The following is a 13,755-nucleotide window of genomic DNA, read 5'->3' as shown; positions in this document are numbered from 1 at the left end:
ACATAACTACAGATAATTCTCAGAAGCCCAACACCATAGACTCCAAACATACTGGCCTCAGCGTTGTCATGCAGCCACACCCTCCCTTCTTATTATAACTCCTAGCATCTGTCTTCTTGTCATCCATCTCCCTCTCTCTCTCTCTCTCTCTCTCTCTCTCTCTCTCTCTCTCTCTGTCATCCTTCAGTCTTGGCAGTAGCACTGCCTTCTTTCTCAGATGTGACACCCCAACTTTTGGGGTCCAGTCCCTGACAGTATGCCTGGGCAGGCTCACCCTCCTTTTGAGAGTTTTAGGAATGAACATACTGTCTCTTTCCTCCCCTGCCCATAGGCATCCCTAATGTACTGAAAGAATTCAGGTTAGGGGAAGGGAAGTGAAATTGTTAAGTGAAGTTATTGTTTGCTTTCAACCAGAGAAAAGCTTCAAACTCAGAGTCATGCCAGGCAGCATTCTAGAGAATAGTCTGGCATGAGTAGGAAAGAGATAATAATGGAAACTACTTCCTTGAACTAAACCGTAGATCTTATCTCCCTCTAAATTTAGGAAGCTTTGACTCAAGTCACAATTCTCACCTAGACTCTCTGTCTTCTGAGCTTTATGACCCTGGACAAACTATAGCACCTCATTATGTTCTCAGATGTGCCATCTTTAAACAGGGAAGGTTGTGGCTGCTTCACATCACATCAGGTAGGTCAATCATGACACTGAGTGCAAAGATGGGAACAGGATGTCATTGGCCAAGGGGGTGTCAGGATATACAGCCAAGAATACATAGTTGCTGCAAGTCCCTACCCAGCTCCCTCGGAGGACTCACTAGGTGGGCATGGGAAAGTGGGCCTGGCCTGCAGGCATGAGTCTGATCTGAAGCACAGAGCCATCCAGATGGTATCAAATCAAGTATGCCATCTCGAACTATGATATTTTAGTGAATCATTGTCTTCTTTGAGAAATACTTAGATTCTTATAACAATTTAAAAATGGAGACATATCTTTGAGGTCTAAAGGATTTTAAATGAAAGACTACAACCTCTACTTTAAAAGTTAAACTCTGTATTCCACATATGCAAAAAGTTATTTAGAACCATGGGAAATATATTAAAGATCTAAATAAAACTTCTAAAGTTAATTTGCAATGTTTGAAACAAAAAATACTTGTAAATGAGATTAACAGCATTTTGGACAATGCAGAAGAAAAAATTTGTGAACTGGAAAACAGTAGTGGAAACCATACAAAATTAAACACAGAGTAAAAAGAAAAAATGTACAGTGGCCTGATATATGTGTGATTGCTCTCCCCAAATGAGAGGAGAGAGAAAGGAGGAAGAAAACAGAAAAAAATATTTGAAAAATTGATGCTTGAAAATTTTTCAGATTTCATGAAAACCATATACTCACAGATTCAAGCAGCTTAAAGGACCCAAACCACGATAAATATGAAGAAACTGTGCCAAGGTGCATCATAATCAAATTGCTCAAAATCCATAGTAAAGAAAAAGTCTTAAAGGCAGCCAGAGGAAATAAAGATATGTTATGTACTAAGAACTGCACCAAATATAAACACCAACATTAAGGGTCAGTGTCGCCAGCGGTTCCTTCTTATACAGATTCCTTCATAGTCCTTCCTGAGCCACTAAGAATGTCCTCTAGAAAGGAATCTGGCCTGTAAGCCTTTGAGACAGAAGCCAAGTCCCATTTATTTCTTTGTACCCCACTGCCCAGCCCTGTGACAGAAAGGAATTATGGGAAAGCTATCTTCTTTTCGGTCTCCACACTCATCAGTGCTTTTCAGGCTGCAGACTTTTATAGCATTTCCCAGTCCCACAGTGTCTGAAGTGTTGACCTTGCTGTTCGAATGACCAGGCTTTCTGTGTCTGTCAGAGGTAACCAGGTCGGCTGGGAGAGCTGCGGAGATATGCCTGGGTCTTTAGGTGTTCAGAATAAGAAAATGATAAGATTAAAATTTTATGCTATCTTGAGATTCAAAAATTCTCTCCTACTTTGGATTATAAAGTAAGAATTATGAAGCATGATAGAAATTTTCCACCCTTTCTGGCAATAATATGTTGCTGACAGTCTCCAGTGCATAAGCCTGCCCATTAGTTCAGCGGTTAGCCCCAGTGTGAAATTTCTCCCCACATATCCAGAAGCCAGCTATTTCATGTTCTTTTTGTTATTAATAGAGACTACTAACAAGGAGGCAGGAGGGTCTAGAGCAGATGAAGTCAATATCACAAAAAATTTCCATATTTTAGACAAAGTTTAACAACTATGACCATGATGGTTTCCCAATCCACATGAACTTTTAAGCAACATATTAAAAAATGCAAGGAGTGCCTCTGTATAAGTGGGCATAAGATCTGCCATTAGAAGGGAGGGTAAATATTCTGATGGCAAAGAGAAAAGACAGAAGAATTTTTTAAAGTAACTACAGGATACAAGAGAGGAAAATGGTCAGAGGCCATTCAATGTCTTGTCTGTTGCACGTCTTCCAATAACCGACAGTTAGAATGCTGACCCTCTGTCATCAAGAACACATTAAATAGTTACTGGTAATTTTAAAAGACAGAAAGCATTTTAGAAAGATTTCCATCCCCATGGTTAAAGTAGAATTTTGACTCTCAGGATGCCAACCTTACATTTAAGAGCACTAGCCTTCCTAATACTGTAACTCTAGAAAAGTGGAATGGTCCTCAGGCAGAGCAAGGGGCTTCTGAGGAATATTTATGTGTAGTTAAAAAAAATCTCTATATATATTTACATAAGCACTTTCTTATCAAAACACAAATACACAAGCATGCATAAAAGTCAATCACATCATCACCCACCTGTTACATAATTTATTAATTTATCATATTAAATGGTAAGGGAATATGTGGGAAGGGAAGATAAACATTCCATAGGGATGATTGGAGAAGATTGTCATTAAGCCAAACATTAATGCCTTGTTATAATTTTTAAAAGATTAGAAAAACTTGTAAAAAAAATCTTTAAAAAACATATTTAAGAAAAAATTGTAAGTACAAGATTAACTTAGGATATGTAACAGCATCAAGTTGCATATAGAGAGTGTTACCATCTGAAATCTGGAGTTCTAAGAATGTGATTTTATGGCAGCCATTGAATTTTAGTGTCCTTAACTTTTTATGACACAAACAAAAGCAGAAATGGGAAGGTAAAACACCAGGATTTTGCATAGAGGCAGCTTTTTATAGACCTCATCATCTGAACCAATAATTACTCTTTATGGGGAGATCGTGCACACTCTTTTTATGTGGCAAATTGACTAACAAACTGGATCTTCATAATGGCCCTAAATACTTTTAAACTTTAAGACCCTCATTACTGGTTTATAAGCATCAGAAACACATAACCGCCTTATGGCAAAAGCACAGTGATAAATGTTTTTCATAGTCAACATGGAATTCAGTTGGTACCTTTTCCTCATTTACAGTATAATGACATTTTTTTTTGTCACAGAATATGGAAACAATTGGATATAGTAGGTTAAAGCTTTCCAAAACTGTGAACAAATTTTCTTTGGACTCCCATTTATGGGTTACTTCTCTTGTAATTGAACTTCGTGAACACCCGGGGTTTGAACTATAGAAATATATCTGTACTTGCCATTAAGCCAAACGTTTTAGATATTTTTTAATCAACTTTCCCCCTAAAGAGTGACTATTCTAGTGACTATTGTTTCCTCATTTACTTTTAAAATAAGATAAACTAAATAGATCTGTTAATATTTAATGAGCTAATGTGATAGCAACGTAGATGTAGTAAATAAGGAAACAATCACCTGCCATGTGACCCAAACAAATAAAAAATAAGAGAACTGGGAAATTTGAGACATGACCCTAAAGACAGAGCCAACAGCCTTGAGAAAGACACTGCATTTAGCGTCGCTTAGCGGTTAGTGTATCATGTGCAAGGGAACCGGGGCAGATTAGTGGAGCGCAGCATCATGGTTTGCCACCCGAGACAAAGAGAATTGTCATTGTTGTAGTGAACGGTATGATGTAAAGTGTATGGTTTGAATACAAAGAAAGAGAATTTTGAAAGATTATAATGAAAATGGGACATGAAGCATGATGCCTCATGGGTTAGAAATTGAGTCCGAATGAAGACAAAGGTTATCTGAGGACTCTGCCCAATCAGCCAGCTCCTGGACACAACACACTCAGGTGGACATGAGGACCAGCCTGACACAGTTCAAGGGTGGGCCCCAGCCTAGGGAGAAGGAAACAGGGAGGATCAGGGTCGAAACCAAGTCACTGGCCCTAATCACACGCGACTCAGTGATTTCTTTTCCATAAGACCCCAGTAAGTAGTACTGATAGCAAAAGCTGCACCTGTATTATAATGTTAACAATGTTCTAAAAAAATCTTTCTATGTTCAGAAAGGTTCATTTTTGAAAGCATGATTTTTTATAAAAAATTACTGACCCTTGAGACAGCCTGAGAGGTAGTAGGATAGAAGAGGCCAGTGTACTTATTACTGCTGGTTTAGTGAATGCTTCCTTTATGTCACTTCTGCTTGAATTTGACCTTCTTTATTCTAACCACAAAAGAATACCTACATGCTTTTTCCCTCAGACAAATCTCTTGCTTGGACATTAATATTTTCAGCATCACATGAAGAGATGCAGTAAAATGTAGTCTTTGCATTTAATCTGATTTACATTCCAAAAACACAAACAAAAACATGTTAAAGGTACAATAGCTGCTGTTACCTTGACCAAACTTTTTATTAAATGGATTTTTTGCTTTACTAATATAAGGGAATTCTTTACTAGTCCTCTTGATTAGAGATACCACTGTTCAAAATAGATTTTAAAAACAAAAATATATAATCCTGTAACATGGCTCTGAATTCGAAGACCTGCTACCTAAAGTTTATGTCCGTTGCTGAGGAAGCCCTGCATTTGAAGAGCCTATGCTGACACCGCCCAGCTGTCCCACAAACCCTCCTGCAGCCACCAGCCAGAGCCGCTCCTCCACTGGAGGACTGTGCTAACCCAGATGATGATCCGCACTGGAGAGAGAATGATGTGAGGCACGCAGCAAAAGCACAGGCTTCTGAATATTTTTAACATTTTTTAGAGTAAAACTTCACTTCAAATAAGACTAAATAAATAAACTCTTTTGTGGGGGTTGGGGGGGACTTTCTGTCCTCTTAACATGAGAATGAAACGCCCTCGTAAATAACATGGCATTGTAGATGAATTCCAAAACGAATTTCAGAATCTCGCTCGATCTACACTAAAGTCATCGCAATGTATTACACATTTTACAGCCGTAGGACTTTAGCACCTGGTGGCTCTGTGACACTACAAGACGCTGCAGTCCTTCTGAAAGGTGCAATTGTGTTTGGAAGAATTTGGCCTGAGAAGTGGAACTTTTCTTTATCAGTAGAAAAAGTGAGGAAATGACTCATTTGATAAAGGAAGCCAGTGAGAAAAGAATCACATGACAAAGCCATTTACTGGCAGACTCTACTTCTAAAGCAAGAGAACCTTTAAGGGTAGAGATATTAATCAACAAATTCAGAATTTTAGCAGTATAATGGGTTTGACTTTATAGTAGAATATTTAATATCTAAAAGAGATTACTATCTCTAGTTATTTAGCAAATTATTAGGATTTCAAAAGGAAAAAGCTAGTTCAATTACAGTGTCAATCTCTTTTTAGGAACATAAATCAGCCTTAACTGAATCACCTTATTTTAAAAAGGGAGGAAGGTTTTTTTGAAAAATGATAGCTACTAACTCTGTTTATGACTGGGCTGGGAATTGTAAAAGTCAAGCCCCTGGGAATCCACAGTGGAGTGAGGCAGCCTGGGTTCAACAGTTCTTGGCTTCACTTTATTGCCAAACCATCGCCATCAGTACGGATAAGAAACACGATTGGGCACCAATTCATATACAAGTAGCTTTCTTTGTTTTGTGTAATTCAATTTAGTTTCATCTCTGAGCCCTCATTTTAACTATTGCAAAAAAAAAAAAAATTAAACCATTTAATCTGGACATTTCTAGGTAAACAGCCAAATCCAGCTTTTGCCCTGTCCTTCAGGCTTAAGCCTTGGCCACCTTTATGTTGTCAGTTTTTGTCCTCTCCTTCCCCCTACAGTTGATGCTAACCTGGGGGGGATGGGGAGCATCTACGGGCATATCCCTGCAGGGGGTGGGGATTGGGTGTCCACTTCTCGGTATGTAAGCTTTTCTGTCTTCCTGCTCAGGACAAGCCTCCTTGTCCTGTTGGGTTCTCAGCTGAAACACAGTCCTTGGTGATTGGACCACTCTGGCCCTATGTGCTCTCCGGGCCCACACCTGCTCTTCTCCCACTGTTGCTGTCCCCTGAGATGCAGCCACATCCTTTTCTTAATGCAGGCAGGCCATCAGTGCCCGCCACTCTGATGTTTGCCCTGCCTCTTGGCCACCTAATTTCTCTGCAGGCCTGGGTCCTTAGCCTTTGCTCCTTAACTAACTTACACAGCCTCCCAGTCAAGACCACAGAAACATTCAACGGCTTCCCCATGCCACACTGGGGCTTCAGGCACCTCCTCCCACCCAGCAAGGCATGGTGTCATTCCTACTCTGTGGTTCCCACTCCATGATGGTGCGGGGAATTCTCTGATTCTTGGGTAGACACTGCTGAAGTCCAGGAAGGACAGCAGAGCTTCCGTTGACTCTCCACTCTTGCAACTTCAAGGGGGATTTTATCAACAGCCCCTCACACAGGGGAGCTCTCAGCTGGGGCACTTCAGGTGGCAGTCCCCCATGATGTTTTCACACCTCTTCCTTCCAACTGGGATCCTTTCTCTCTGCAGCCTGGAGGCTCTGTGATGACTCTGAGGAACAAGCACATTGTTCTCTGCCCATTCTTAGCCCCTTTCAACTACACCCATCTTTCACCTGCATCTGCATCCTCTTAAACACTAAACATTCACTGAGTTGCTCTCTGTCCCTTTCTGACACCTCGATGGGCAAGATAATAGCAGAGTCTCTCACCAGGCGCAGCCATGGGTCGGGAGGAGAAGAAGGAACAAAATTTACTATTGTGGAATTGTCCTAGCACATGCAAATAAAAACGATCTTTTCCTGAACCAAACAAGGCCATTCTCTTTGTGATTTCAGTTATACACGACTGCTCAACTTCCTGTACGAGGTTTGCTAAATCTAGACAAGTTGTTATCAAGACTAGATTGAAATGTCCAGGACCTCCATTGACAGCACTCAAAGGGTCTTTAACTCAGGAGTTAAGAGGAGAGCCAGATGGATTAGTGGAACACTAAAATAATACTGTAACTTATGAGGCCAAGGTTAATTGGTGAATTTGCAGAGGATTATATGACTATGATTGCAGATGTGTATAAATTTGCACTGTCTTTTTGAGATGCAGAAGAGAATGGTGGTCAAGCACCCCAACTCTAAGGCAGTGATCCCTGGATTCGAGACCTGGTCAAGCATCTGCAGGCTGTGGGACTTTGCTGTGCCTCCTTTTTCTCATCTGTAAAATGGGAATAACACTAGCACCTACTGCATAGGGTTGAGATTCAGGATTAAATGAGTTAGTACACATTAAAAAATAGAACCGTGCCTGGCATTTGGTTAAGTATTATGTTTCTTTAGCTGAGATTATTTTGAGGGGACATAACTCTCCTGAGGTTTACACTGGGAAAGCATCTCTCTAGGAGCAATTTGGGTCACGTTTCGATGCTATTTCTCCTGAACCAGTTCCTCCTCCTCCATCTCCTTTTTGTCCTTCTCCCTCTCCCTTTCCTATTCCTATTCCTTCTCCTCTTGATCATCAAGCATCCTCTCTTCAGCTCATGGACCATTCTTGTCAAAGACGCCCTGTCCGTACCGGATTTCTCCCTTCCCTGTACATGCTTGCTCAGTGCGTAGTGCTGTCATTGCACCCAAAGATTTCCACCACAGCTGCCGTGGGTTATGGTACACATTTCTCTCTTTTCATGTTTTTATGCCAGTGGTACTCCTACTTTTGCTTAGGTTATAAAACTCTTGGCAACTCATACACCTTTCTAACAACCACAGAGGCTGCTGTGTTCCAAGTCAACTTATTTCTCTTTTGGAAAAACTCTACAGGAGCCTCATGGTTCTGTGTTGAGTGTACCTGGAAACATTCCTCAATTTCATAACTTTGTCTGTATGGCACCTTTCTTTCCACCTCTGCCTGGTGTTTTACTTCTTCTTTGTGGGTTACACTTTGGTTACACATGAACTTCTCTGGTTGGCTGCTACTTACAAAAGTATCACTATCACGTATCTTTGCATGCCAAGAAAACTTGCAGAAACTTACATCTTTTGAGTGAAATGTAAATAATTTATTCTGAGTTGTCTTATACTAAGCTAATATTGGCAATTTTCCATACACATACAAACACATACACAAGTGAAAGATAAAAGTTATTTTCTATGTGGCAATAGAAATACTATTAAGTTTGAATCTGTAGTCTGTTTATCCCTTTTCACTTAAGGAGAACATACCACTCTTGACCATTTTCTCATACCAAAAATGTGTATCTTTAACTCACCCACATTTTTGGCCACAAATAGCCTTTTTTTTAAACTCCCAAATCAGTTACCAACAAGGCTGAAAAACTCTCATTATTTTCCAAACACCAAATCATCTTTCATTCAACATGGGAGGGACGTAATAGCTGGACTTCTAAGAAGATAAAGTCATAGTCTTCCCTTTTTGAGTCATTTCAAACATGGCCAAGTTCTTCTCTGTCAACATTTGGAAGGATGGAAGGAGAACAAGGCAGTATGTGGGAGACTGAGCACAGAAATTAGGGGAGAAAGAATGAGATGCTGGCAGAGGAGGGAAGATTGTCAGCATCATAGAGAGAAGCAGATTTGGAGAAACAGGATTGGGGGTCAGGGGTACAGTTGACCCCGGTGGGCAGGTTACTTAACAACTTTGCATCTAGATTTCCTCATGGGGAATTAGAAGAGGTCACCAACATACAAGCCAGCTTCCTGGGATGGAATGAAGGTGGTACCAGAAAAGAGGCCATCTTTAGGACCCATGCATCAGCCTGTCCAAGTTCCCAAGAACATTTCAAAAGGTCAAGAATATTTCCCCAGTATAAAATCTACTGCTGATGATCATCTCGCCATTGGTAAACATTGATCGCACACTCTGATTTCCGTTTGCTTCCTTTCTCTAGCCTCCCTCCTTGGTTTTAAGGAAGAACCCAATGATGATTGGGCTGCATAAGCTCAGGTTTCCCAGCTTTCCTGGGCCGTGGAGACCAGAGGTTTACAAGTAGTGGAGGAAGTAGATGAAAATCATGTCTCAGAATATCAAATTGCAAATGAAATTTCCAGTGGACATGAAGGAGGTTTTGTACTATGTTCACTGAGCACCTCCCTCCAAATTCCAAAAAACAGCTTCCAAACCTGGATGTTTTTCCATGTCTAAGACTCCCTGGCCATCCGTTTCTCTGCTCCCTGAGAGCAGGGCTGTGAAATAGTTTGCCGCAATCAGGAGATGCTTTAATGATTGTTTCTGCTTCCCACCCCTCAGGCTCTGTGGAGTGGGGGAAGGGAAAAGTTTATGGTGTAAGTTGATGGTGATAAGAAACTATGTGAATGTGACTTCTAACGTAGGATGGGATGAAGTTGTGTGTTTTTTTAATCTCATATTTCATGCAGGGCTGGGCTGAGGATGTGGCAGGCATGGCGTATGCCCTACGTTCACTGCCAGAGGGGGCTCCCTGCCTGCCACAGGTGAGAGCCAGCTCTGGGGTGTCTGCCCCATGGGGAAGGAGGGTGGAGGGGATGGCAGGGGAGGGGTGGGGACTTCGCTCTACCTTTGGTGGTCCTTGGGGGGACTCAGCCACAGAATCCAAGACTTCGTGTCATGAATGTCATTTTCTTAGATCGTAAATGCAATCGCGACAGATTAAACCTTTATACTGGTTGATTTTTATAGTGCACTCTCTTCTCTGGAACACCATACGAGAGTATAAAGTATATATGCAAATGTCTGCTGAGCTGGGCCTACCTGCCTTCTGTGAAATGAATTGGAATGCTTTATCATTCTGGTACTGCAGGTGCATTTCAATAGTAAGATGAGGTATGTTTTGTTAAGGTCGACAACCACTAATCCAAAACAAATTATATATCTTATTTTATAAATTAGACATGAAATTGTGTCCTTAGACATAATGCATTTTGATCTAAATAGCTTTTTAAAGTTTATCACTTTCACTCTTGATTTTCAATGTCATATTTACCTCCACTTACCCCTACCTTTATCTGACTTATTTATTCTTTATTGTCAGCAGACAACTGGTGTGTTTGGCAACTAACTCATCTCTGTGCCGCACCTCCATATTAAATCTCTTTTTTTCAAAACAATCACCCATATTCAATCTTTTACCATTTTCTACTTTTTTAAGGGTTCATTTTATTCCTCGTAAGGTCAATGGCCAGCCCCTTGTGTCCCAAACCTTCACATCTAAAAGCATCAAGTACATATCCATGCAGATGGCTACAAATGGCTTTCCAATTTAAATTTAAAAAACTGCTGGTACCAGAGAAGCAAAGTGCGGTTAACTGACACCCTGAAAGCTTTATCATATGTTGAAGGCAAAAATCAAGTTCAAACATTTAAATACATGTCTAACCTGTTCAGCCTGTTCTACAACTAGGTCTTGGTAATTCAACCTTTTTGGCTCCTGCAAACAGCAGTCTGAAAACCCATACGTGCTATTTGCTTATAGGGTTTTCCTCCTCCACTGCTGAGTCTTTGCCTTCCATCTTTTTCGCAGTGGTCAGTATACATCCGAGCTGCTGTCCGGAAAGAGAAAGGCCTGCCCATCCTCGTGGAGCTGCTCCGAATAGATAACGACCGTGTGGTGTGCGCCGTGGCCACAGCGCTCCGGAACATGGCCCTGGACGTCCGAAATAAGGAGCTTATTGGTATGTTCTCTCCAGCTCACAGCGTCTCCGTTTTTACGTGAAGATATTTCCTGGCAGGGTCCGTGTGCTTGAACCCACATGCAGAACATATGTCCATGCAGAAATAGTGCATTTATTAGGGGCCACGTTTTTCCCCAGTTCTCCCAGTTTAAGTCCAAGAGCCCTGGTTATCTTTTAGAATTTGGAGGAAAATGCAGTGTTTGTTGACATTTCTAATCCTTGCAAATTAAAAACGACCATGATGTTCAGCACTGGATACCATCTTCCCCATCCTTCAAATCCCTGTCAGGCTGTTTGTTTGCTTTCCACGTGGTGAACAGCAGTTGAAATGGGATCCATGCCACTTTGCTTCTCCTCTCAAATTTTAAATTTATTTTGATGAGACCATACTGGCTCTTTAATCCTATTGTTTAAAGAATGGTCTTTCTTTAATTCAGTATTCAAGAAATAGGGAAGATTATTTATTAATGAGCATTAAAGAGCTCCTACATTCATCTATATATTCAGCAAATATGTATCCATGACCTACCTTGTTCCAGGCTTGTTCTAGGCCCAGACATTATCACATCAATGAGCGAAGCAGACAGGAAGCTGTGCCCTTGTGGAGTTTACATTTGGGGGAGGGCAGATGCACCATCAACAAAATGCACCCATGAATCCCATTGTGTGGTAGGAACATTCTATGGGGAGAAATGGACCTGGGGAAAGAAGACAGTAATTAGATACATTGTCAATTTTTTAATTGAGGTGAAATTCACATAACATAAAATTAACCATTTTAAAGTGTGCCTTTTTGGTGGCATTACAACCACCACCAATATCAAATTCCAACAAATTTTCATCACCCTGAGGAAAGCCCTGCACCCACTGAGTAGTCACCCCCTATTTTCCCCTCCTCCCAGCTGCTGGCACTGACCTATGTGTGGTCTGTTTCTATGGATTTTCCTATTGAGGATGTTTTATGTAAATGGAATCATACAATATACGAGCTTTTGTGTCTGGCTTCTTTCACTTAGCATAAGGAGTTGTGATTTTAAATGGGAGGCCAAGGTCAAGACAGGAGTTGTTGGGAAGGTAGGTAGCACTTGAGCCAGGACTTGAAAGAGTGGATATTTTGGGGAAAACACATCTAAGCTGAAGGAGCTTCCACTGCCAAAGGACCCCTGGGAGCCTGGAGCAAGCCAGTGGGTCCAAGGACTTCAAGAGACCTTGTGTGCCTGGGACAGAATGAGCGGTAGGTGCCCAGGCCAGAGAGACCTCCTGGGTCCTCCCTCTGTAGGTAGGAAAGCCAAGGGTGATTGATGCCTGGAGAACTAATGAACCACAAGGAGCTACCTGGGAAGAGGCACAAGTCTCCCACAGACCATTGTCCTAGTGCAGGTATCAGGGATTGAAGAGATCATTCCGGAAGGGTCATTGGTCAGTCAGTGAAGCTGGAAGCCTGGTAAGCCTGACTGCAAGTAACAGGTGTCAGTGAAAGATAAACAGCAGGTAGCTGGACCACCCACCGTGCCAGAGGTTCAGGGTGTATAGCTTTTGGGGATCTAGTGGAAAGCAGGTGAGTGGGCGGAGGGTCAAGATTTCATTTCTGGAGCAGTTGGAATACCAGGTGTTGACCCAAATTTCATACCCAAATTTTACATTGACACGTGGGTCCATTATCACTATTCAAATTCCTGAGCATGGTGTACTTTGCAGTCTGGGAACCAGCCATTTTTTTTCTCCCTGCCATTTCGCAGTACCCGTCATATCTTCCAACGAAAACCGAAAACCGGAGTTTTGCAGGTCTCCAGCCATGTATTTATTCACAAGTAAAGCAGACTTCACATCTGTGTCTAATACACGCAATTATTGTTTATACTTGCACCGCATCACAAGGCATGAAATAAATGCAATTTGATGTTTCCATTTAGTTTGACTTTAAATATTGTTTGCAGATTTTGTCAAGTATTGAAACTAGGCCAGTAGCTCAAGCAGTCCAGATACTCTCCCCCTGTCTGCTCTGTTTCTTGTCCTTACAGTTGTTTCAGACGGGACAGGGCTGCGCCCTCCCATAAAATCTCATAGCTCCTCTCAAAAATGGAGGAAAAATCAATAGCTAATCAGTCTGCTGACTGGATCCTCACTACTCAGTATTGTGAGTTCACATGTTTTATTTCTTTTGGTGGATTAAAATGTAACAAAATCGGGAACTATTGATTGGTTTTCTAGCTTCCAGGTATGCCTCCTTCTCCAAAGCCAGTTATCTAGTCCTCTGTCTGAGGCAGGAGCATTTGGAGTTCCAGATTGCCCATGTTAAATTAAACCTTTACCAGCGAATGTCACCAGGCAGGAGAGGGAGCCAATCCCTTAAAAATAGAAGTGAAAATATCTAAGTCACGGGTTTTACAGAATCAATAACCTTTTTCCTGAATGAGAAAAGCAGGATGTAACAACAAAACAAAAAACTAAAATGCACCATTGTATTCTATTGAGGAAAAAGGAAATGTGACCTTTCCTAATTCTTTTACTCTAAATATTGTATCAAAGTACCGGTCTTTATAAGAGAATACTGCATAGAACTTTACATATTGAAAAGAAAGTTGCAATGACTTTGAACCAAGAACAAAAACAATAAACTTCTACATCTTCTCTTTTCTGCCAACTCTCACACAAAGCTTTGGTGAGGTCATATAATTTCATGGTGTCAAAGATCATCTATATTCTGAAAACTCCCAAATACGTATCTCCGGCATGAATCCCACATCTCTGTGTCCAACTCTCTGTCTAATAGCTCCACTGGATATCCAGCAGGCCTCTC

The 13,755-nt window shown here is 41.2% G+C and overlaps 1 protein-coding gene across 4 annotated transcripts in view; it reads left to right on the top strand.

The window, feature by feature from the left end:
- The window catches only part of CTNND2 (catenin delta 2), an 822,756-nt gene that overhangs the window by 716,540 nt on the left and 92,461 nt on the right, over positions 1-13,755 (top strand). For 2 of the 4 annotated variants that reach the window (XM_053913908.2, XM_053913905.2), the window contains 2 exons: positions 9,684-9,758; positions 10,805-10,955. In XM_053913908.2, the coding sequence (XP_053769883.1) occupies positions 9,684-9,758; positions 10,805-10,955 (226 nt within the window). The remainder of the gene's footprint in view (positions 1-9,683; positions 9,759-10,804; positions 10,956-13,755) is intronic. The other 2 variants (XM_053913918.1, XM_053913912.2) reach the window with 1 other exon arrangement.

Source organism: Desmodus rotundus, chromosome 1 (assembly GCF_022682495.2).
Source record: "Desmodus rotundus isolate HL8 chromosome 1, HLdesRot8A.1, whole genome shotgun sequence".
Taxonomy (NCBI): Eukaryota; Metazoa; Chordata; class Mammalia; order Chiroptera; family Phyllostomidae; genus Desmodus; species Desmodus rotundus.
This window is presented reverse-complemented; position numbering and strand designations above follow the sequence as displayed.